Here is a 24499-nt window from a genome sequence, read left to right as displayed (position 1 = left end):
ACCCATTTCCAAAATGTACAACAGAAAATTGTAGCCTTGATTCCTTTTCGCTGCACGATCAGTAAGATATGTCAGGCAAAGTGAATCTTGCAACATTCCTTCTCATTATAAAAGATAATTCCAACTATACATGAAAAAAAATCCAATTTCATCATATAGTACCTTAATATATACATGATATTATAATATACATTTACTTTGTTTCAAATAAGGAATAAGTGACTTACTTCTGCTTTCAGAAACAAATTCTGAAGTTTCCTTTATCCATCTTCAAACTTAATTTTAGGAATATTCAGAGACTCCGTTATCATGCTTTTCTTTGTGTACTGCAAACACTTTCTAAAAATATAGCCACAAACTCTGTCTCCAAATATGGGTGTTTTGTTATCTGCCACAAACAGGCAATTCAGGGCCAATATGAAATGGCAAAAATGTTCCCTTGTGTCTGAAGATATGAGAGCCTCAGGTCTGTTGCAGCTTGTTCCTTCCATAATCACTGTCAGGGCTCTAATAATATTTCTGCAGCATTGGGCTATGATAAACTTGGACAGACATTCTGTTAAATTCACATATCTTTTTTATGAATAGTAGATTTTCATAGACCTGAACACTAGATTTTTTCATAGACTCATAGACCGGAACAGACTTCTGAATCTCATTTAATACAGTTTGCTTTCAAAGCAAGACTAATTAGATCAAGTCTTTCACAGCCTTTTGGATTTGAGGGTTGAGCCCTGCTCTGCCTTCACGGAATCACAAAATCACAGAATCACAGAATTGCTGGACTTGGAAGGGACCTCTGGAGGTCATCCAGGCCAAATCCCCTACCCAGGCAGGGTCACCTAGACCAGGTTACACAGGAATGCATCCAGGTGGGTTTGGAATGTCTCCAGGGAGGGACACTGCATGACCTCTGTGAGCAACCTCTTCCAGGGTCTATGTACAGCAGTTCTTCCTCTGTTGAAGTGGAACATTTTGTGTTGTAATTAATGCCCATTTGTCCTTGTCCTGTCCCTGGGCACCACTGAAAAGAGCTCTGAAAAGAGCAACATCCTCCTGGTGCCTGCCTTGGAGACATTTAAACGCCTTAATGAGATCCCTTCTCAATCTTCTCTTCCCAAGTCTCTCCTCATAAGAGAGATATTCCAGGCCCTTAATAATGTCTATTTTATAAACACTCATTAGGTACTTGAAGACAACAATGAGATGCTCTTTCAGTCTTTTCTTCTTAAAGTTGTATGACCTCAGGTCTCTCAGCCTCTCCTGACACGTTATGTACCCCAATCCTATAACCATCTTGGTGAATTATTGCTAGAATTTCTCTGTGTGTGGCCCATGTGTTTCCTACTGGTGAGTCTGACCATGGAAACATCACTCCAGATGTTTCCTAAAACCTTTACTGCAAAACATGATTATTTTTCAGTGTGGGTCAGATACCAAGTATTGGCAGTGTTTGTGCAATGAATCCTATGGAGAAATAAGTTTCAACAATTTCCTACCAGATCTACTTTTCTCTTACTAATTAAACAAAAAAATATCAGAAAACTGACACGTACTTCATTATCCCGATCCTTCTCCAGGAAGTGACGGGCAACGTGACTGGGTAAAATATTCCGTAGCATGTTTTCATTGTGCTCCCTCAGCTCCTTCATTTCGTTGATTTCTTCTTTTGCTTGAACACGCCACAGAAAATCCAGCCTTGCTGTGTATTCAAGCTGTAGTTTCAGAAAGAAAAAAAGAGGGGAAAAATAAAAGCTGACAAGATAAGAGTAGAGATTGTGCTGCCATCCTGGCAGGCTGCTCCTGCCGTGTAGCCACCTTCAATGCTGCTGGAGATCTCTGAAACAATTTGATTTTCTTGCCAGAAAAAGAGATTATTTCTTTGCCTTATGTGCAGTGAGGCTCTCGGAGTAATCTTGAACAAAATAATATTTGCCATATTACCCCTATGGTCAGTGGATATAAACTGTCACCAATTTTCCCTTTAAGCATATCATTATGGACTTAATGGAGTCAGACAGAAGATAAGGTATTGGCAGATATTGATTTGAAAAAAAAAAAAAATGTTCCTCTTTTCCTAAGTGTTTTCAAATTAAATGAGAAGATTAGCATGAGGCTAACTCTAAACTCTTGGCAAGGATGTCCTTCTCAAGAATGAACATCTTTCAGCAAAACTCTGTATAACATCCTGAAGTACTCCCAAAGAGAATGTCCAGATCTGTGGCACAAAAATCCTATAGTCATACTGTTGGACATGCAGTTGCTTACAACTTTAATCTTATAAAAAATAATGGAAAACATGCTGATTGTCATCCTCTCCAATACTCTGTGCCTGTGTTTTGGGATCAGAGTCTAAAATCACAGTCTATACTTGCCAAGACTCAATGCCTGATATCCATTCACTGGAGTGAAATGATTTCCAGTGTGGTTTATGTGCAGAACAAAAACTGTGCATAGCAGAGATTATACATCCATACATAATATATGCATTGTTGATATATATATATATATATATATATATTCATATTCATTTAAATATGAATGACAACTGTCTGCTAGCTGGAGCAGGGAACATGTTGAAGCATCGTGTTTGCCACTTTTCCTGAGAGGCACATGTGTGTCAGCACATGGACAAACCCAACAATGCCAGAGATTTTGTGTGCATTACACTGGGAGCAGAGTTTTAAGCAGATTTCAAGGCAGCTGATACTGTAGCTTGTACAAGGAGGTACAGCATTGCTGAAAATGATGGAGATATATATATACTCAGTAAACTGAAAGAGAAAATATATTTGTAAGGTCTGAGATGCTCCAACCAGGTATAATAGCACCCAGCAAAGAAATGTTTTATGTGAGCAAATATATGAATTTTACAATTTCGAGAGACATCAAAAGGGGCTGGGATAGAGGAAGTTTTTGAAATATAATTCATGTAACAAACTAAAATAAAGGAGCAGCCTGGAGTGGGTGGGAATGACTAAGAGGGGGTTCAGGCATTGTTCAGTGACTCATCTTGGTCACAGTTTTAGTCAGCAGTAGTCATGAATGGCAAACTCTTCAGATGAAAAAAAGCAAAGCACTTTTCAAGGGATCTTATATGTTGGCTGCACTCTAGGGAGCTTTCCTTCCTAAAAGCTAAAAGTGACCATAGCTTGATATAAACTTCCAAAGACTATATGCAATTTGGCAGTGATTTACTTGCCCTCTGGGTGCTGTAGTCAATTCCCTGAATAAATTTAAAAAAAAAAAAAAAAAAAAAAAAAAAAAAAAAAAAAAAAAAAGCCTGTCAGGAAAGACTATTTTAAACAACTTTTTTTCAGCATTTTTCACTTTCCTTTGCCCTTCTTTTATGCTGGAAGACAGAGCCCATACCAGATAACTGACTTTTATCTTTACCAACTAACTGAGAAGAAAAAATTAACTGTGAATTTGAAAGCAGTTCTAAAGGTATTTCAAAGATTGACTTCAAATAGGAGCTGCTGCTGGATTTTGAGTTCTTTGATGCTTCAAGATATTTAATGCTACTACAATAAGAGCTTGGCAAAAACCTGTGGTAGTTTTTCAGAGCTGATTTTTTATGCTGCTCTACAGAGAAATGTCACATCTCTAAGCCTAGCTCAGAATAGCAGCAGCTAATTTTTACATTTTAAATAACGTCATTGTGGTTATTTATGACCACATTTTAAAATGAAATACCTTTTTTTTCATCATCAGTGGACTACTAAGATGACACTGTCAGCTCAGAAAGCAAGGAGTGATACATATAGATAGATTTGAAAATAGAAAATATTAAAAAAAAAAGCTTTGCTAAGTTCTTATATTTGCTAAAATTAAAAGGATTGTAGGATGGAGTTTTGGGTTTGTTGCTTGATTGTCTAAAGAAATATTCCTGGATTTAAATCCCAAAGTGTCTGTGTTTTCCTGCCCTGATATGCAGCTTTAAGAAACACCTCTAATTACAGTGGTTAGTGAAGAAAAGAGAGGTGTAATGCACAGAAAGCCCAACATTATGTCCTCAATGTGCTGCACAACCCAACCACTCTGCAGACAATTGCCACATGCAATTGAATTAAATCTAATAAGATGATGCCACACACCTTTTTCTCAAACTTGATTTTAAATTTTGGGTGCTAAATTTGGCATTAAGTTGCAATGGATAAAAGCTAATAGTTAATTATCCAGAAATTGAAGTTCCATGAATATTACCTTACAAAAATAATCCTTTTCAGTAAATCCACCTAGCATAAGACAAATTTTAAGCTATTCTACTTCAAAATACTTTTGAAGCTTGTGAGATGGCAAGGTGTGCTGGAGGTCACCTTTGTTGGACTTAATGTGCTCCTTAATTCACACTTTTGAAGAGGTTTTCTTTGTTTTCTTTTTAATGTGGTTTGAATGGAACTTATATACATATTAAGTTAGCAGCTATACAGAGATCTTTAGGTTAACTCTATAATAAGAAATTAAACAAGTGAATGAAATGCTCCTGGACTCTGCCATTGGATGCTGTTAAATTGATAGACTGGCCTTATGAATCATTTGAGAGAACGTGCAGGACTTAGCACATCTCAGGGACCATTTCCAAGGGCAGTTTTAGTGCAGCCGTCCTGTTTTATGGAACAAGAAAGGTCAATAAAATGGAAAATAACTTGTGGTCTGCTTAAAGACCTGCGGACTTGAAAACACTCTTAAACACCCCAGCTCAGGTTTTGTAGAAAACAGACATTTACACTCAGGATTGGGATCCTGAAGAGCATTGCCTGGCTTCTGCCTAATTCTTACTCCACCTAAACTCCTCTAGTACCTTCCTGAGCCTGAGGTTTTTATCTTGACATATGTTAATATTCACTGGGAATACAATAAGGCTTATCACAAATTTAAGTTGTTCAGTTCTTATTTGTTCCATATTTTTCCTAAGTGGACTTTATGTCTTGATAAAGACATGTTACAGTTCATTTCTTTCCATCAAATTTAAATCTGCACATTGTGCAAAATGCATTTCATCCCTTGCTTCCCCTGCTCACTCATTCTTCATTCCTTCAAAAAAGAATATAAACAGTAGGAAATATAATAGAATATTTAGGTGTTTTTGGTCTCCTCTGGAAGAAATGGATGCTTTAACTTCTGGAACAGCTTAGAAAGTTATTGTAATAAAGTGTATAATATTGTCTTATTTATCACAGCATCATTTCTCTCTTCCAGGAAGATTGAGAAATGCTGGAGTTTATCAGCCTAATGGTCTTGAGGGGAAAATCTTTAGGCAAGTCAACAATGTTTAAAGGCAACTGTGCTTGGTTCTTTCTTTAATACAATGTGCTCCTTGCTTTCTGTGGTTAGAAACTGCCTCAACTCAGCATGTTTGACATCCAGAGCCTGAGAGACAGAAACACTGTGGAGGAAACACCTTGCTTTAGCTGGTTTTTTATTAAACTCATTTGTTATTTTAAACCTAAATTTGCAATAGTTCTCTCTCCCTGTGCATTGTGTATGTATTCCTGAAATACCCAGTTTCTCAGTTCCTCCTCAAGCATATCAGTCCTAAAGCTCTGAGGCCCCCAAATCCTGTTTGAAGCCTAGGTCCATGTGAAAGGATTTTTGTAAGTGGTCCATGACACAGATGAGTAAGTAGTGGTGTTTAACCCAACTTTTCCTCATTTCCTTGAGTCTGCTGTTTTTTTCTTTATATACATAATAAGCTATTTCATGATAGTTTCATTATTTCCTGGATTTTATTCCCTTTCTGTATTTTGGGTTTATGCCTATTCAAGGCCACTGAAGCTGTCAGGTGCCTCCAGAGTTGCACACGTGTCTAAAATAATGGTGTCCTGTTTGCTTCTTCAAATAGAAAATGCAATATAATTTGACTATTTCTGAATAGAATATTGCACATGTTCTTTAAGAATGCTAGGCAGTGTCAGGTGTGGGCTTTCTTTAATCTGATTCTCCATATGGTTTATTAAATTGTGAAAGGTCATATGCTCAAGAGGGAGAAAAGGCAGATGGTATTTTAAAAGTAATTGTTGTCACATCTTGTAATTGCAAAGGACAAAGGGAAAGGTTGAAGAAAATGTTTGCATTACCTGTTGACCATGATAAAATACAGCTAAAAGGAACATTGCCATCAGTAGTAAAGATGCCTCCTTTGTACCCAGGAAGTCTGTGCTGGAAAAAAAATTAAAAGAAACAACTAAGTAAAATACAGTTATTGGTTTGTCAGTGTTGTAATTGTTCAGAAGTTTCCTTTTATAAGTGGCAATTTTTGTTGTTCTTTAAAAAAAAATCCACTGATTTGAAAATTTAATTTAGCAGTAATTAGTTGAAGAGAACAAGAGTGTAATTGGAGAGCTCCCTGTTTGGAGACACATCTTAAGTAACTAAATTGTAGCCTACAGGAGGTACACAGGAGGTGATGAGCTTTCACTTTCAAATTGATCTGCAAGCTGTGTGTCAGTCAGTCTCTTCCTGGGAGTTTGGTAAACAGCCCCTGTGGAGTGCAGGAGGTGGCAGCTCTGGGGGGGAAAGGTTGAGCTGGAGCTGACAAAGGGAAACTTCCAGGCTGTGAAAGTCAAAGTCCAGTGAATAAGGACAGAGATAAAGGGATGAACTCCAAGGCAGGAGCTGAAATTAAACATCCTCATATTGTGAGAAGGGTTTGGAGATGACAGGAATATAGGGTGGATTAAAAGAGGACCAAAAAAAAAGGCAAACAGTAGCTAGGACTGGTTTTACTGAGCTACAAAGAGGAGACCAGAAAAGCCTGTGACAAGGGAGGTGAAGGAAACCCTTGCAGAGTACAGGGAAGCAGAGAAGATGAGCCGAGCAGGTACTTGCTGTATGAAATCTGCTGTATTAAACCACTGAGGGGCTGTGTAGGGAGCACAAAGAAAAATTAAAATAAAATGAAAGGGGTTAAAAGCAGTAGCAGGAGTTTTCAAATATTGTGAGAAATTATAGTTATATATAAAGATGAATAAATGCTGAAGAAAGTATCTCTGTACGCCAGGATGTTTTTTAAAAAACATGTTTCCCAGGGAACAGACAAATGAGGTTGGGAAACTGGTAGACCCAAACTTGTAGTAAAGCAAATGTGAAAAAAAAAAAAAAAATTGGAGGTGAATTGAACAGGGGTGCTTGTCATTTATTTTGTTGAAGGGAGATGAGAAAAGGAAGTTTTTATGTGGTGATAAAACCTTGAAATTTTGAAAAAAAAAAAAAAAAAAAAAAAAGAATAAATGAGGACCAGAAATTGGAAGAGACTTTGGGACAATTTTTAGTCTGTCTTGAGATCTAAGAACAAAGCAAAGTCCAGATACTGGATCTGGTTTCCATAGCAATTTTGAAAGAAGTATAGGATAGTATTTGTCAGAGAAGGACTCCTATGACAGAAAAATTAGAGAAAGAGAGAGTAGAACTTGAGACTAAACCAAAAGGAAACTTTCTACTGAGAGAGAGAACTGAACTGACTTTGTGGTCCTAATGAATTTATTGTGCTGGAAATGTGCTGCCACGGTATGAGTCATCAATATAGAGCAAGAGCAAGCAGGAAGTATCTTTGTCATCTGCAGATATGCTGGAATTCAAATGTTTCCTATTTTGAAGTTGTCTGAAATGCAACCTCCAAATGAACACATTTCAGAAGGACCCCTTGAACACTGGCTAAAGGCAAGAACCCGAAAGGTTTATATAGTTTATAACTATATAAACTCTCCTGTTATTGAATATTGTGGTGTTGTAGCTATACCCACCATTGCCGGATGTGTTTTGTAAGGAGTTTCAAACCCTTTTATTCAAATGATTTCCGTAGCTAAAAAACCAAATAATTTTCAGGGCACACAATCTTGAACTTCATTCTCCCATACGTCAGGGCTTAAGTTCATATCCTTGTCATGAGAATGGAGGGTCTCAACTGATTTCACTCTGTCTTGGGCTGTTGGATACCCCAGGGAATATTCCTACATCTTTCTCACTCCTCTGTGGTAATAGTCACTAGAGATTCATTGACACAGGGAATAGAGGCCAATCTGAATTCTTCAAGATTTTTACACAGAAGAGATTCTTTGCCATGCCTGGTTAGTGACAATTTTCATGATTTCTACTTCTAGTTACTTAGCCAAAGTATTGCTTGCTGCCATTTGTCAGATTTTCTGGGGTCTGCTCTGGATATATGATATGTCTGCACGATGATAATGAGCTTTAGGAAAAGGAATTGCACCCCAAACTTCTGATACCTTGCTACTGTATAAGAAGCAAGTAAAGAAAGATTTGCATGCAGAGCCTCACCACATATAAGGATGTTGATATTGTGAGAATTAATTGTACTGCAAATCCATGCTTCTCTCTCACTCTGAGAATCTTCATCTGCATTTACAAGCACAAGCAACTGCAATACTACACTGGCCAAATATCAAGGACTGAACAAGTGTTTTCCTGAATGATTTAAATTACTGCTACTCTGGATTCAGTTATTGCAACACTAAGTGCACTTCTTACTCTGCAAATCATTGTGGTTCTTCTGTGCTTCTCTTCAGTTCCTCGTGCTGGGAAAGAAAGCTGTGGGAGGAGGAGTAGTATATCCCTCAAACAAGATCATCCCTGTGTTCCTTATATCTTTCACAACTGCACATTATTTGTTTGGATTTTATTCTAAAAAATCAATTGTTCACTCTTGTTTTCTTAAACTGAGGGGAATTTTTCATTTGGTATCTCTGGAGGTTTTAGGAACAGAAGTGACCAAGGTATATGTATTTTTAGTCAACATTGATAGACTATAGGAGATGTAAAAAACAAATACTGCTAAATATTTAAATGCCCTCATGAAGTGAACATTTAAATAAAAAGGCTTGAGAAAAAAACAGATTATAAATAATTTTGAATTAGTCATTGCCTGTTGCAACCATCACTCCATATTTAATTATACTACTATCCAATACACTCATACACTGGCAAGACTTGAACCATCACCTTAAGAAAAAGCAGTTCCTGAAGGGGGCTGTGAACACTTACTCTCCATTGTGGTTAAAGTTGTCATATTGCAGGAAAAGGGAAGCATAAATGGTCTCAGTCAGCAGAGAGTAGATGGCAATCATGATGAGAAGCACTGCCAGCTTCAGGACAGAGTTGAGACGAAGAAAGACTGCACAAGTCACCATTGCCAGAACACCAGTGAAGACAAAATACTGAACAGAAAACAGCACTGGTTATTTTGGGAGATCAGAGACAACCATCTATGTAAATAATCGAGTAACCAGAAATATGGAAAGATTATCTTGGATTTCAGTGCTCAGCTAAGTCCTCTTAGGGCCCAAGGCATTTTGAAATAAAGCATTTTGCTAAAATAGAATGTGAAATTACAAATTCTCTATTTTTCATGGTCCCTCCATGTCAGCAGAGATTGTTTTCTGTGCCTTTACAGCAATTACATTGCATTATAAGGGAAATGACATCCTTTATAATTAAAAGAGGAAAGGGAGTGATGCTGCTTGCAGTAGTTTGCTAGTGAAAAGTCAACTGGGAGAAACCAATTTGTATTGCTTTGGGATCTAAATTTCCACAAAACCCACAAAATACTCAGGATGGGAGAATCATATTTCTACTTTAATTCTTCCCACGCTACTGAATAAAGAGGATAAAGCCACAGGTTTGGACATTTTTTCCCTCTTCTTTTTTTTTTTTTTTTTTTTTTTTTTTTAAATAATATTGTAGGTCCAGTTTGGTTACATTGCTCTCTTAAAATGTGATGCCTAAAAGTTTTATTCATATCTTATTTTCTAATCTTTTAATTGTCTCATTTTTCTCAATGATTAGTCATCTGCCAAATGCAATCCATGCAGCTGATACTGGATAGAGAGAGACAATCATGGTCATGAGCTGTTCAGCCTTAAAATAGCAACACCAACATCCACAGTCCAAACGTAGTTTAAATTAACTCCAATCACACAGCTTTATGAGCAATCATATTCATTTTTCTGGGTTTTTTCTTTAGTACAGTTTCCCTGTAGGAAAGTCTGCATCCCTGCTGTTTAGAGCATACTGCTGGCAGTATCATGACTCTGCCATATGACTTTGTAAGCAGCATACTTCTCTTAACTACACATGACCAACACATTGATTTTGTTGCCTGCTTGCTCATCTTAGAGAGGATTTATTTTTTTCTTTCCTCCAAAACCAATCTTAAAATAACCACAGCAGTCTAACTACCGTCTTTGTCATGCAAGAAGTTTTGCTCTCCATTACATTCATGCAAATTAGGTGTTTTACTTCACTAGGTTCATTGAATCATTGCTGGGTGTGTTCTCAGCATAAAGGTTCTGCAGGAAGTTCAAAGGTTAAATCTTATCTGTAAATGCACCATTAGATCATAAGGTCAATTTCTTCTGTAACCAGCCTCTGCTTTTTCTATCCACATATGGTTAGATGGAAATGTTTCTTCTTCACAGTGTTGAGCCCCTGACTCCACCACAAGGCAGTGGTAGCCATATAACCTTTGTGGATCCACACCTCAGAAATAAAAGCACCCTCAGAAATACCTCAGGACAGGAACAGATGTCTGTAAAAGAAGCAGAGGAATTGAAGGTCTGGTTCTTCAGGGCTATTGGTTTGTCAAAATCACACCATAGCTGTGAAGAAATAAAACAAAATCAGGGCTATATTGTGCACTGGTGACTAATTGCTTGTCTGGCTGGCTGGGTTCAGGGGTGGGACTGGCTGACCTGCTGCTCTCCATGCCCAGCTGCCCAGCTGGCACCAAGGACTGAATAAATGGACAGTAAGAAGTCATACTGTGGAGGTGAAAGGCAAAACGGGGAGCTATTTGTGCTCCCTATGCTCTCTTTTCAGAGTGGAAAGATGAACTCCTCTGGGATTTCCAGAGAACTGATGTTAACTCTTAAGAATTACCTCTCAAAGTGCTTAGACTTTGCTATAAACTATAGAGAAAATTATTTAATTGGAAACATAAAATCAGATTGAATGTGTGCCTTTTCTGCAAGCTGTTTGCATCTGCTATGGATACTGTTATCCTTTTGGATGTGGGACATCCATTCTTCATTTTCATATCACACAGACCTGGTTGTACCAAAACATGGTGTGGTTCCAGAACAGCAATTGTGATGCTTAGAATGGAGGGGAATAAAATTCACTGATGAAACAATGGTTCTGATAATGTAATATGCCTTTTTGCTGTTATGACCTGCATTCATTTTAATAGTATTTCTAACCAAGAGCATTAGATACAAAGAAACCAGCAGTGTTGTGCTGGAATACATTATGGTCTTAGAATGAATAAAAAATCAGTAATTGTTTCATGTTTTGACATTTAAAGCAGATGGAGTCTCCTGTCATATATATATTTATTTACTCTGGATGATTTTAATAGGTCATGTCATCAACCTGGTGTGTACAAGCTAGTTAGAGAATTCATTTAATGAGGCCCAATTTCTTATGATTAAATTCAAATTAATTTTGAACTAGGGACTCTTTTGTTTGTTCTTTTAGCCACTCAGCCATCTCTGCAGTGCAGGAGTATTACCTGGCTGGCTGTGCCCTCTTCCCTGACACCTGACAATTAATGGTACCTTCTGAAAATTTATGAGGTGTACAGCACCTCTCTGCAGAGCAGAATGTCACAAGAACAAGTAGAGGTGTTTTTGAAAAAGACTTTCAGGATCAGAAACTTAATTTTATAACAATAAGAATGCACTTAACCCTCATAGGACTCATTTGCCCCCTTGGTGAAACCAAAGCTTTATGGCTCTTCTCAGAAAGCATCTGAGTATTAGACCCCTCCAGTTGGCTGCATTTGAGCTCAGTGAACACATAAAGCTGCAAGGCTGAGATGCATTACCTGTTCTTAAATACATGCAGATCCCTCCTGAACAAACTATTATTTATGTAAGAACTTTGGCATATGAAATAATGAGACTATATTAATGTTGTAATTTCCTATAGAGGTCAGGACTCAGTGACTCAAGCCATTGTCCAGCTAAATATATGACAATACATATGACTGTTTATTGCTTTATAGAAAACCACTGGTGTGACAGTAAAAACAATAATTTTCTTCCGATTGTCTTTAATTAGCCAACCCAGAAAATTGCAATCTTATAAAAATAATTAACAGGAAGTCAGGGGAAGTAACAAATTTTGCATGGATAGTGTGTTAGAGATTTTGTTTTAAGATCAAGACTAATTCTACTAAAATATTTCCTGAAAGGAGTTGGATAGACATGATTTTAAAACCTCTGAATTCTAAAACACTGCTTAGTGATTTATATTTTAATACACCATTGTGCTGTTTTCCGGGAAGTTTTCAGCCCAACTCAACTTCCTGACATTTACTGTATTTATATTTTTTTCTGTAATGATAGAAATGAGTGGCTGTATTTTTCTTTCTCTGACTTACTCTCCTATCAGTGATACTTTTAATCTATCAGTGAGATATTTACCACATTCTTCGCTCAGACTTAAGCGCCTGTCAGGCTGTCTGACATTATAATCTGCCTAATTGTGCAAAGGTCTCTCATGTTGCTGAATACATCAGGATAATCGGGGTCTCTTGGAATTTTTAAAATTATATTTTAGCTATTGTTTTATTTTTCTTCATAATGTAAATAATTTACGAACTTTAAGATGAGCTGAGAACTTATGAGAGAAAGAGTTTAATATCCATAAGCATTTTTTGATTGATTTTTTTGATTGAGTCTCTAAGAAATTATTTCAGCATGCCAGAAAATGACAAATGGTCCTCAAAAGGTGGATATGTTGAACAGAAAGTTGATGAAAAGTTTTAAATATAAACGATACTCATGAAGAAGAAATAATTAGATATTTTAGAAATACATAGATTAAGCAATGGATTGAATTTCTTGAAGCTGTGATGCCTTGCCTTTTTAATATTATCTAAATTACAGCTGGCTTATAGACATAGTTAACAAGTCCTGTGGCAAGCTTAATAATTCATAAATCATCTTTTCCTGTATAATATTCCTTGGTTCCCTATAAGCTTACAATATTGATGATGGCTCCGAGAAAATTAATCAGAATGGATGCAAATATAATGACATTCCTTGCCAAGTAGGTCTCATTAATCCAGCAGCAAGTTTTCCGGAGCATTAGGGGTAAACATTTGTAATCCTCTGCCGTAGTTATCAGCACAAGGGCGGAGTGCAGCATAATCAGGATAGAAAACTGAATGACCATTGGTATCACTCTAGGGAAAAAAAAAAAAAAAAAAAAAAAAAAAAAAAAAAAAAAAAAAAAGAGAGAATCCAGCATTAAATTTCAATACAATCAGTAAATCAAGAGAAAAGCTGGACAGCATGTCCATGTAGAACTAGTCAAAGGAGTCAGGAGAGCTCGTCACATTGGATAAAATTTATCTCACTGCATAGTAGTCTCTTAGTTTTCTGCAGATAGAAGGCACCTTGAGATTTAGATTGGCTTGTTATCCAGTGGCTATACTTTGATTTTGGGTTATGGACACTGACAGAGGGCCATGAAAGATTAGTTCCTTCAGTTTCCCACAGTACAGCAGTGTTCTACAACAGCCTTCTCTCCTTGCAAAGCCAAGTGCCTGCAATCTGATTTGGAACTGATAGTTTCTAAGTGTATCTCAGATATATATAGACAGTCTATATATGCTGGTGTAGCCTACCAGTTCTGCTAACCTAGTCTGATCCAGTTCTGAACAAAGCCAAATTCAGGCCTTCAGAAAGATTAGGATCAAGCATCAAGAGGTTCAGCCTGAGGACACCAAACATTAGTTCTTCTTTTGGACTGCCCAACTCTAAATGTAAGACCCATGTTAGTGAATGAAGGTACTATAAAGAAGCATTTACACACCTAAGTCTGGGATATAAACCCAAAATTGCAGAATAACCTGCTTATATGCCTGAGAAACTGAGACCTTGTATTTGTTCACAATAAATTTATAAGTAACAAAATCTTTTCCACTGTAGCTGTTCGATTGAAGATTGATGTACTTGTCTCTTGCCTAAGCCTGCTTGATTTAAAAACAAAACTTAGAGTAGCATAGTATGACCTCTCAGACAAACAGTCCAGTATCTGTGCTGATTTTGATGGGAGTATGCTGATAGGATCAAGTACAATAAAATGCACAGACAAGGTTAGAGGAATCAAAACAAAAAACAATAAAATTTGTTATCCATGAACTTCCCCCAGAACAAAGACACCTGGCTTGGATTTCCCCTTCATTCAAGAAGAAGTTCAAGACTAATTGATTTTCTTTTTAGGGATTCTCTTACTGCCAAGATCAAGTGAAGTTTTTAAAAAGAGTTTTGTCTTCCCTCTTCCTCATGTTCAGCCTCAAATCAACTGATTTGAGCCAAAAGGAAAACTCATGTAAAACTGAAGATGCAAATGTTTAAATTAATAACGATTTGAAATCTGCTTTTCTCCTTCACAAGAATAACCCATTGAAAAATGGGCAGAAATAAGAGTATTTCAGCAGTCTACTCTAGTAAGATCTACTGTCCATGTGAGCATACAAATAGTTCATTGCAAGAAATTAATGAAGCTCCCAGGACTCTCAGATGGAGATGAATCACGGCAAGGTTGGCAATGTAATATAATGGTTTCATAAAGGACAGTTAGGGAAAAAATATGGCATTAATTTATCTCACTTAGAGTAATTTCCTCAACTCCATATTTCAAAGAATGAAAACTATTGCAAAGATTTTTCAATTCACATGCATCTGCCCTGTCAGGGAAAAATGCATGAATGGATTGAATATTTATCCTTAGGGAGATAGATATAAACTGAGATAAAATTCTGAAACTTCCATATACATTAGATTTGGGATATGGTTCCCTTATTTAACATGTAGACTAACGTAAACCCTCTGAAAAGCTCCCTGAAGAACCTTTGTAATGTGTGTTCTATGACAATTTAAATAGCGTTTTCACCAAATTTTAAGAAACCAAAAGACAGCTCAAAATATATTCACACAGATGTTTGTATTAAGCAAATACAAAATTTCATCCTTGTTCAACAGAAATCTGAAGCATTCACTGAAAAACTCTCATATGAGCTTTTAGGAAATAGGTAAGTCAGCATGAGGACTGAATTATAGTTTCTTAGTGGTTTCTTGGAAATTATTTCCATGGTTTTCCACCCTCGTATTTTACTTCTCTGATATTTATCAGAGGTGTAGCAAATGAATGTGCAGTTATTTCAAGGATTCTCTGAATCCAAATCCTGTCTAACTTTGTGATAATTTGTTCAATTGCTTATGTCTTGAACTGCTTTTAGAACTGGAACTTAGGAAATTTGAACTTCCAGATTATTTTCTCATCCAATATGTTTGAGCATATTGAAACCTTCTCACTCAAAACCCCAATCCTGTTATTTTAGGGTTGCTCATCTGTTGACAGGCATGCTTTTTAAAAAACTGAAACATATTTTTTGAAGCAGAGTGTCAGAACTTGAAAAAACAAGATCAAAATTTGCCTCCTTAAGCCTGCCTTGAGAGTGATCTTCAGCTCCTGACAGGACACAGGAACTGTCATAAAACACCCATATGTCTCCAAAACTTCTCTCACAAAAAGGGTAGAGGTAAATACCCTTTCCCTAAATATCTTCCCAAGTGCCAGCAATCAAACTTTCAGGGCATTCTCGAAAACAAGGTCATATTCTTTTAAAAACCTCTGCTGATCTTTTCTTGTAGGAATTTATCAAATCTTCATTTTGAGCTATTTGTATTTGCAACATGTTTAACATTCAGTGATAAAAAGGTCCTCAGGGAAAAAACACAAGACTACTGGCAAGATGAGAAACTAGGAGGTGAGACAGCTGCAGGCAATGTATTTGTGTGACTCCTTCCCCCTCATTCCAATGACACTAGATACCCTCACAAGAATTAACAGAGATGAATCTGTGCAGATTAAAAAAAAAAAAAAAAAAAAAAAAAAAAAAAAAAAAAAAAGTATTTTTAAATTTTTTCCCCCCTTGCTTGTATGGCAGTGATTGATATAGTAGCAGAAATCTTTTTGGAAAACAGGTTCTGTTAATAAGATCCATAAATCTTGTACATACTGAGGAAAAAAAAATAACAAACAAACAAACACACAAACAAAAACATCTAGCAGAAGTGAAGAACTTTAAATGTGTATTGGGAGAAGAAATTTCAAAAAGCAAGTGAATTACTAGGGGCAATATAGCACAGAAGGAGCAACAGAAGGTCACTCACTACGCTGGGTACTTTCTCAGCTGAAAATTACAGGACATATGAGACACCACTGCTACAGAATGTAGTTGCCTGCCTGCACCTGACCATCACTTTGGTGTTCTCAAACATCAGCCTGGTAACTCACAACTTCCAGAGATGATCCAAGAAATTTTGCTGCACTACTGTAACACAAGAAATGTCTTATTTCTTGTACAAATAATATTAGTATAATACAGTATTTTCAATAGTATAATATAGTATTTTCAAAGTTACTCTACTGCCGGTCATAAGGTTCATCTGAGTGCTAGAAACTACATGAGAAAAATGTTAAGATATATGGATATTTCTCTTTTAACATTTGCTCTGTCAAAGACCAAATGGGACTAGAGGATTGTTATAGTGGCAGTCCTGTTCTAGAAAACTGACCTCAACCCTTGCACATGCTCTTGTGATCTCATTATTAAACTGTAGACAAAAAATGCCAAATGATAGGTTTGAGTCTGTGAAATGTGGACACCCAGGTCTCATCTATGTCACATTTTCATCACCTTGATAGGAATACATTGCTTGGTCAGCCCCGGAGAAGGGCAGAAGTGAAAGCAGATCTACCAGATCACCTCCGTTCTTATTAATGGCCTGAGACTGCTTTTCCCAGCTGGGCAAATCACATTGTCAGCAGCAAAGCAAGCAGGACAATTCTCTTACAAAGCAATTATGAAACAAAACCAAGAGAGTCACTGATACCCAAGGTGCTTATCAATCACTTAGCAAACAGGCACAGCTATTGTTCTGGATCATGTTTCACCAAGACACACTATGGCAAATTTTTGTAACCCAAAAATTCCACTCAGCTTGATGGAAGTTCTACTTGAAAGCATAAAAACATAACATCAGTACATGCTGCTGTCTCACTTGAAAACATGTAGCTGCAGATAAAGTGGTAAAAAAAAATTAGTTAGTATTGCAAAAAAAGTGAACAAATATTTCCAAACACTTCTGGGGAATAAGCAGATTTTATTGGTTCATTGCACCCTCAATCCTAAAAATGTTATTCCACTGTGTCCCTAAGAGTGCCTTCAGATATATAGAGATATGTTTCTATATTTACCTGGAAGAAGGGAGCAAGCTTTGGATAGCGGTGATAAATACAAGAACAATAAATGCACACACCAAGTTTGATTTGAATACTTCATCCCGCATTTGAGAATACTAGAATAAAAAAAAAAAAAGAACAAAAAACAAACACATAGAGAAGCAAATTAACTGTTAACTCATGCAGTAGTTTCATTAAGGCTGATGTACATAGGAGAAAGGGGGAAAATTAGGACAATGCACCAATAAATCAATAAACCTGAATTTTTGTATTAAAATCAAACCCATTGAATAAATTGTTAATAATCTGGTAAAATATTTTAAGCAAGAGAGCAAAAATCTGTAATTTGCAATACAAAATCATTCTGCTTAGTTCAAAATTATTTGCTTTAAAAATCCTGAGGTAGATACGAGGAGCTTGTGCTGCTGAGTATAATACTAAACATTTAATTGCTTAATAGAATACTTAATAACCAGAGAAATCACCAATTTCCTCACAAGCACTGGAGTCATCTGTGACTCTGCATGCATGATGGCACAGAGGTGTCTCCATGATGACCAAATTGAGGCCACTCTGCTATTTTATCTAATTTCCTTTTTTAAGAAAAGTACGTAGTTAGAACATTCTGTGACTATTTGGGATGCTGGAACTCTGTATCTGAACTTACTCAGAGCCTATGTAGAAACTTGGCTATATGGGCATTCTCCAAATATAAAAGACTATTTAAGGTGCATTATTACAAAGATTTATTGAAAAAAAAAAAATTCTCCAGCATATCAAACAACTGAGAATGCTATCAGGTTCCTTTTTTATGGGAAATACCAAGAAATGGAGTAACAGACACATTGATAGATCTCAGTGGATCAGCTAAATTGGAAATATTAACCAAGTCCTAAGCTGTTATTTATTATCACTAATTCATTTAAACTGCAGCTGTGTACAGCAGATAAAGATTAGTCTACAGGAATATTTTTTGTAATTCTCTATATCCTTTATGGATGCCACCAAAGTTTCTTTGTCTTATAAGAAATCCTGCAAAGGCTTGCCCCAGTCATTTTTCTTCCTCTGAACAATAACTTCATTTTGTTTAAATCTTTGCAGTTTTAAAAGGGCTGAAAAAAAAAAAAAAAAAAAAAGGTTATAAGAATCAAAGCAATATCAGATACCAGAATGTCTCTCCAGAAATTTGGATGTAGGGAAAATTGCTGTTAGAAATGCCTAGAAAGCATTATAACATTAAAGAAGTATTAAGAAATGTGTGAGAAACATACTCCCAGAGAGTCTAGCTATGAACTGGATTTCATAGCTAATTTGCTCTTGAAGGGAGATCCTACCTGATTTAGAGTATCTTCCCTACATGGACCTTTGGTGGGACATCATCTCAGCTATAAACAGCTGCTGTAAACAGTCTCAAGCTCCCAGATGGAGTAAAGGTTTCTCACTTGCTCCCATTTGTCATGAGTAAGAGAGGGGGCTCATTTGTTGGTGTCCCTCATTTTGGCTCCTCCTCTCCTGTGATTATACCTTGTGTCTGCTGTTGGCACTATCACTTTGGCATGACTTTTGATAGTGCTTACAGGTGATTCCACTTCATTTTGCTGCTGGAGCCCCAGAGGCACTGACCCTGATTTCATGTGCAAGGAAACAGAACTGCATCAGCCTGCATAAATAATGGACCAGGGCTTTTGTTAAACAGGGAAAAAGAAAGGTCTGTTCCTTAAAATATAACATGAAACCCCAACTGTTCCATAGGGAAATTAAGGCAAACTAGATGAATGAAACACAAACACAGAATGGCCTGCTGTGTTGAGCATTATGTCAAAAGGATGGATGCTGTGTTCTAATCAGTAACAACATTGTGATGAGGAATTGTTGGCATCCCTAGGCAGCACTGACATAAATGATAAACGTAACAGTTCTGTAGCAGTCTACCCCTTAATGACTTGGAGAAGTGATTGAAGGACTGACTAACCCTCAAGGCCCTTCAAAAAGCATGGAGAGGCATGTAGCCAACCAGAGCTGTGCACAGGGGCAGGAAGAATTGTGATGTGACCTTGTCTGCAGTGAAAACCTTCACTGCAGCATCCCACCTCTGCTTGCTGATGGTGCAGTGAAGGCTCCCATGGGGCTTGGGCCACTTGCCTGCCCTGTTGGGAGGGAACTGTTTATCCATGTGCTTGCCCAGCCTGTTGGCTGAAACTAAAAAAGTCCACAGAAAGGTCTCTTCTGTGCAGTAATACTGCTTATTCCTCACCTTTCTTTCCCAAAGCCTCCTTGAAAGGGGAGCACCAGTAACATGACAGGCTTCACATGTTCCCCTAAAGAAAATGTTTGTACCCTGGGAAGGAAGGTTTTTGGTCTTATCTTCAGTGCTGCTCTTTCACTCAGATAGGACCTTAGAGATGAAAAGGGAGACCAGGTTTTTTTCTTCATTAGAGTAATGTTGGAAAAGTTTCTGCAATACAGGAGAGAGATGGAAGAATATGTTTCAAGAAGTCTAAGACAGGAGTGGAAATGAACTCCTGAGAAGACCAAAGAGATCCAATTTCTGACTAATGATAGAAAAGTTGCTGAGCAGACACAGTTTGCCCAGCATCCATTGCAGACCTCCTTGCAACTGAAAGTTGAAGGGAGGAGGTGATGCCTGTGTCTGCTGAGATACAGCCATTACAAAGAGCAAAATTGTTTTTCTACTCATGTAATTTCTATTTATCTTGCCAGTCAGAAATTCTGAAACAGAGAAACTCAGATATTTAGGTCTAATATTTGAACTAAGAACACGTGCACTTTGAAATTCAAAACTCTTTTGATATTTCCTGTGTGCTCACCTCACAGAAAATATGTAAATGTTTCATGTCTAAGCCCAGCCTGTTTTCTGATCCAAGTACAAATATGCAGGAAGACTTTGAATATCCTTATACAAACCTTTACATTGGAAACTTTCTTTAATAAATCTCTACCAGCATGCAAAATTCCCTGTCCTGTGCCCCTGTATGAAAGTACATGGTACAGATATTTTCAAGTTGCTGATCTTTAGGAAGATCATCATGATGATATCTTTTGTTTATCATTGGAATAATCTGAAGTAATATCAGATTTTCCTATGAGCTATTACATATTTGGAAATTTTAGTATCTTTTCATGCTACCATCAGAAGTACTTTCCTATGATGAGTTGGTCTATCTGCCTACAGGGTATTTGTGAAAAATAAATACCTTTAGCAAAATTGAGGGTGAATTGTCTCTAAATGACATATCAAGTGTTAATGAGTGGAATAAAGGTTAATAATGAGTAGTTCATTTTGGTAAAAAATCTATAAAATATACCAGGTGAGGTCCTGCACAAATCCTATGAAAAATTAGATATTGAAGAATCCATATGGAAATACACATAATGCCTCAGAGAGAAAACCCATTCTCTAATGTAACTACTACTGCTTGCTGTGGAATACACACTTATCCTATCCCCATAGAAGAACAAAGAGAAATGAGAAAAGAAGAGTGACAAGATGTTCCAATGGCTTAAACTGCAGTGACATAGCAGTTACCTAAACCAGTGTAAACCAGGATCTGTGCTAGCTCCATGGTAGTTTGTGCATATTGATTCCAGAATTGCTTTGGGTTTTTTCCTAACCTTTTGAAGTCTTAAAGGAAGAAAACCAGAAACTTCATGGCTAGTGTAAACTTGATATCTGGAATTGCTTTATAGTGAAAAAAAAAATTCAAATCAACCCAGATTGTTTAAACAGAGGTGCAGTGTGACATTTCAGATCCATTCGTGTCAACCCATGATCCCTCCTCCTGGTAGTCCTGTTACTAATGCAGGAGGAAGAAATACAGTTTATTGTTCATGTGGTTACTCACTCTTCTGTCATTTGAGTTTCAGAACATTAACACAATTCTCACTGAACAAGTAAAGGTAACATGGCCAGGATCTCAGTTATGGGTGCTGGGTTTTTTTGCCTCCTGTAAATTATGAAGTCTGGGGTGAGAGGCACTTACAGATTATAGAAATCAGTTTATTTAGCAGATGCCAATGCTACCTGAAAGTGTGATGGCTCAATGAGAGGGCACAAGATTTTACACGAGGGAGGTTACTTGACTTCAGAGCTCCCTCTGGCTCGAAGCTGTGACTGTGCTGAGCAGAAGGTGAGTGTCAGCCAAGGGGAGGGAACAGCCCTGGGAGATGGGAGGCCCCCAGACTCCACTGACTCTCAGCCACACTTCGGGGAGCAGCTCGACATGTGGGTGTAGAAGGTCATATAAGCAGTACCAAAATGTTAATGGAACAAACCCCATCATTCCAGACTGAAATTTTAGGGGTGGGGGGAGCAGAGGGAAAAAGCTGCTGAAAGAGCTTTTAATTTAAGCCTGAGTTTGGTGTGTTTCCTAAATGGACCAGAAGAAGTGTGGCAGTGGCAGTAACAAGATACCATGGAGAAAATAGCTATTTTCTGCAGGAAAATGATTAAAATATTACTTTTTCCATGATTTCCTGCAACCTATGGTTAAACACTAAGGTTATAAGGACAAACCTGTAATTACTGTACAGGCATGCAGGAGGGAGGGGACATTTCCCATGCTCTCCCAAAAGACAACTGCTCCTGTCTGCAATAAAGAGGACATTATGGCTCATCTTCCCTTAATTCACATCATTCCTTTGTATCCTGGTATATTCCCCATCACTGTGAGCACACTTGTGATGTCCCAGCACCCTGAACAGAAGCAAGGATGCGTCTGACCAGAGGCTCTCCAGCTGTTGGAGGTGGATGTGCCAGAACAAATAAACAGCAGTGATATTTTTTAAAAAATTATTCCTTCCTTATATGAGAAACCAGTTTAATTGATGGAACAGAAAGAAGACTCAGTCAACTTTGCTGAATGGATTTTATGTTTCTATTTCCTGTGCCTAAAGGCTGGGACTGACACTCAAGGAAATACTGAATGAAAGCATAATTCTCCAAATACTGCAGCCCAATTCTCCACTGGAAATGTCCTACTGGGAAGAAAATGTAACAAGCCTGCTAAAATGTTAACTTTTAAATAGATTTTTTTTCATTCAAATGCAATTAAAACTTTATTAATATTTTAAATATTACCTATGTAATGTGATGGATTAAGGCATGGATCTTCTTTTAGTTCCTTAAATTGCATTTAAATTGAATTCTACACTCCCCTTAGAATTTTTCTTTGTGGCTGAAAATTGTGAAATCTAAAATAATAAGAAAGTTTATATTCTGTATATGGTGATTCTGATTCTGAGTAGTGCCCCATTACACCAGCCCATGCTCATGCCTTGTGTGACTAAATAGCAAATAAAGACAAGGTGAACCATTGACAAGTTTGCTCATGCAGCAAGTTGCTTGTGACCAGGCTGTTTCCTCCTTTGAACAAAAAAATTCAGATTATGTCACCATATTTTTTTATTTTGTGTCTTGAAAAGATGAAAGATGGTTCATAACTTTTGGGACTATGTAGTAATTCACGTGATATTTGAGATCTTGAATTTCGCTTCCTCTGGGTCCCTGTCAGCTTTGCATGATGACTGCACTGAAAGAAATATCTCCATATCTTTCTTTTCAGCAGATAATTATTTGTGGATAATTTGGCACTGGGGGTTCTACTTGGTGTCTCAGTGGAAATATCCCCATGGAGAAATGCAATCCTGTATTTTTGTTTTAACAAACATTTCTTGTTTCTTCTACAAGATTACTAGTGCAATAAGGGCTTAGATATATTTCAAGCAGAATCTTTCTTTTCCAGTTGTCTTCATAAAAATCTCGCCAATCAGTCTTTCTGAGGACTAGTTTCTCATAAATCAAGTAAAAATGTCTGTGTTCCAGTGGAAGTTAGAGTTATGATGGAGAAATGAGCCTCCATGCTTCCAATTCTTCACTGTTTTTATTTCCTTTTAGTCAAGTGAATATAGTACTGCAGACCTGCTGTTGCTGCACTGTCATAGCATATGAAATTATCAATGAAAGTCAATGAAATTATTTGAGATCTGTACAACCTCACCCTGTGCCATCAGCTTTCAAAGAGTGTTCTCCCATTACCTTATCTTTTAAAACTTATAACTTACATCTGGATGTAGACTGAAAGAGAAGTTAATGAGATCATATTGCTGTTGAGAAGCAGCAAAGATATGATCCACATTTAGCTCTTAGAAACAGATTTTTTAAGAAGGATGTTTAAAACAGAGAGTTGAAAAATTACTGTTGACTTGAAATAAATATTGCAGCTGCATAGGGGACATGAGAGGGGTTTTATGACTAAATGGAAGGAACATATCTATATAAATATAGATATATATTTTTTGAATAGAAATGTCAGTTTATTAATATGCTCAATCATTGTTAGTGCCAGAGTAACCTGTCATCTGACAGAAAACTGCTTGTATTCCATGCCAAGTTCAACCTGGCCAGTGGTTGCTATTTTCAGAAGCTGAGTTTGCTCAGTGTACATATTTTCCAACAAAGAAATTCAATCATTTCAGCATTATAACACCTGCATCATGTCACTGTGTTTTATGAACTCTAGCTCATCCCTGCCTCCTGAAAACTGAAACAAAATGAAAAAGAAAAACAAAACAAGAAAAAAAAACCCCAACACAAGCCAGAACCTACAGCTTCTCTACTTCAGTGAACATTTATTACAATATGAGTTGTGAATAATGCAGCTACCAAGCCCCAGCTACCTTATGCTCCAGGCTGGAGTCTTTAAACATCAGTGAAAAAGGCTTGATATGCTCTCTTCTCAATTTATCGCCACTCCGTAAGTCGATGGTGTGCTCTATTCTCTTGTTAATTTCCTCAGGCCCAGACTGGACATGCAAAGCTTGTGCAAGATGGTTTGGAAGCAGATTTATTGAATTTCTTGTTAGGGCAGCCAGAGTCTAGGGGAAAGCACATGCAAACAGAATAAAACTGCTGGTCCCCTTGGGTTAAAAATGCAATGTTTTAGTTCATGTTGCATTGCAAACCATTACAGCATTCCATGCAATTCATTCAATGAAATCTATAGAAGTGTAAAATAATGTCTGTTCCACTAAACACATACAGTAAATTAAGGGCAGCATTTTAATGCCTTGTTTTACAGGCTAGAAGGATTTCTGCTGCACTGAGCATAAGGACTATATTCTGCTTTCCAAATCTAATATTTAATTATTAAAGCATGCATGAGGGGACTATACACCAAAATCACACCAGGATATCTGACTCAGT

The 24499-nt window shown here is 37.1% G+C and overlaps 1 protein-coding gene across 1 annotated transcript in view; it reads right to left on the bottom strand.

Annotated features, from left to right (window-relative positions):
- The window catches only part of ADCY8 (adenylate cyclase 8), a 120756-nt gene that overhangs the window by 12163 nt on the left and 84094 nt on the right, over positions 1 to 24499 (bottom strand). The window contains exons 8-14 of the mRNA XM_083867583.1: positions 23974 to 24171; positions 17293 to 17393; positions 13006 to 13207; positions 10527 to 10616; positions 9004 to 9176; positions 6081 to 6162; positions 1557 to 1715 (exon numbers count right to left, since the gene is read on the bottom strand). Coding sequence (XP_083723709.1) covers positions 1557 to 1715; positions 6081 to 6162; positions 9004 to 9176; positions 10527 to 10616; positions 13006 to 13207; positions 17293 to 17393; positions 23974 to 24171 — 1005 coding nt within the window. The remainder of the gene's footprint in view (positions 1 to 1556; positions 1716 to 6080; positions 6163 to 9003; positions 9177 to 10526; positions 10617 to 13005; positions 13208 to 17292; positions 17394 to 23973; positions 24172 to 24499) is intronic.

This window comes from Zosterops lateralis (genome assembly GCF_965231275.1).
Source record: "Zosterops lateralis genome assembly, chromosome: 1".
Taxonomy (NCBI): domain Eukaryota; kingdom Metazoa; phylum Chordata; class Aves; order Passeriformes; family Zosteropidae; genus Zosterops; species Zosterops lateralis.
This window is presented reverse-complemented; position numbering and strand designations above follow the sequence as displayed.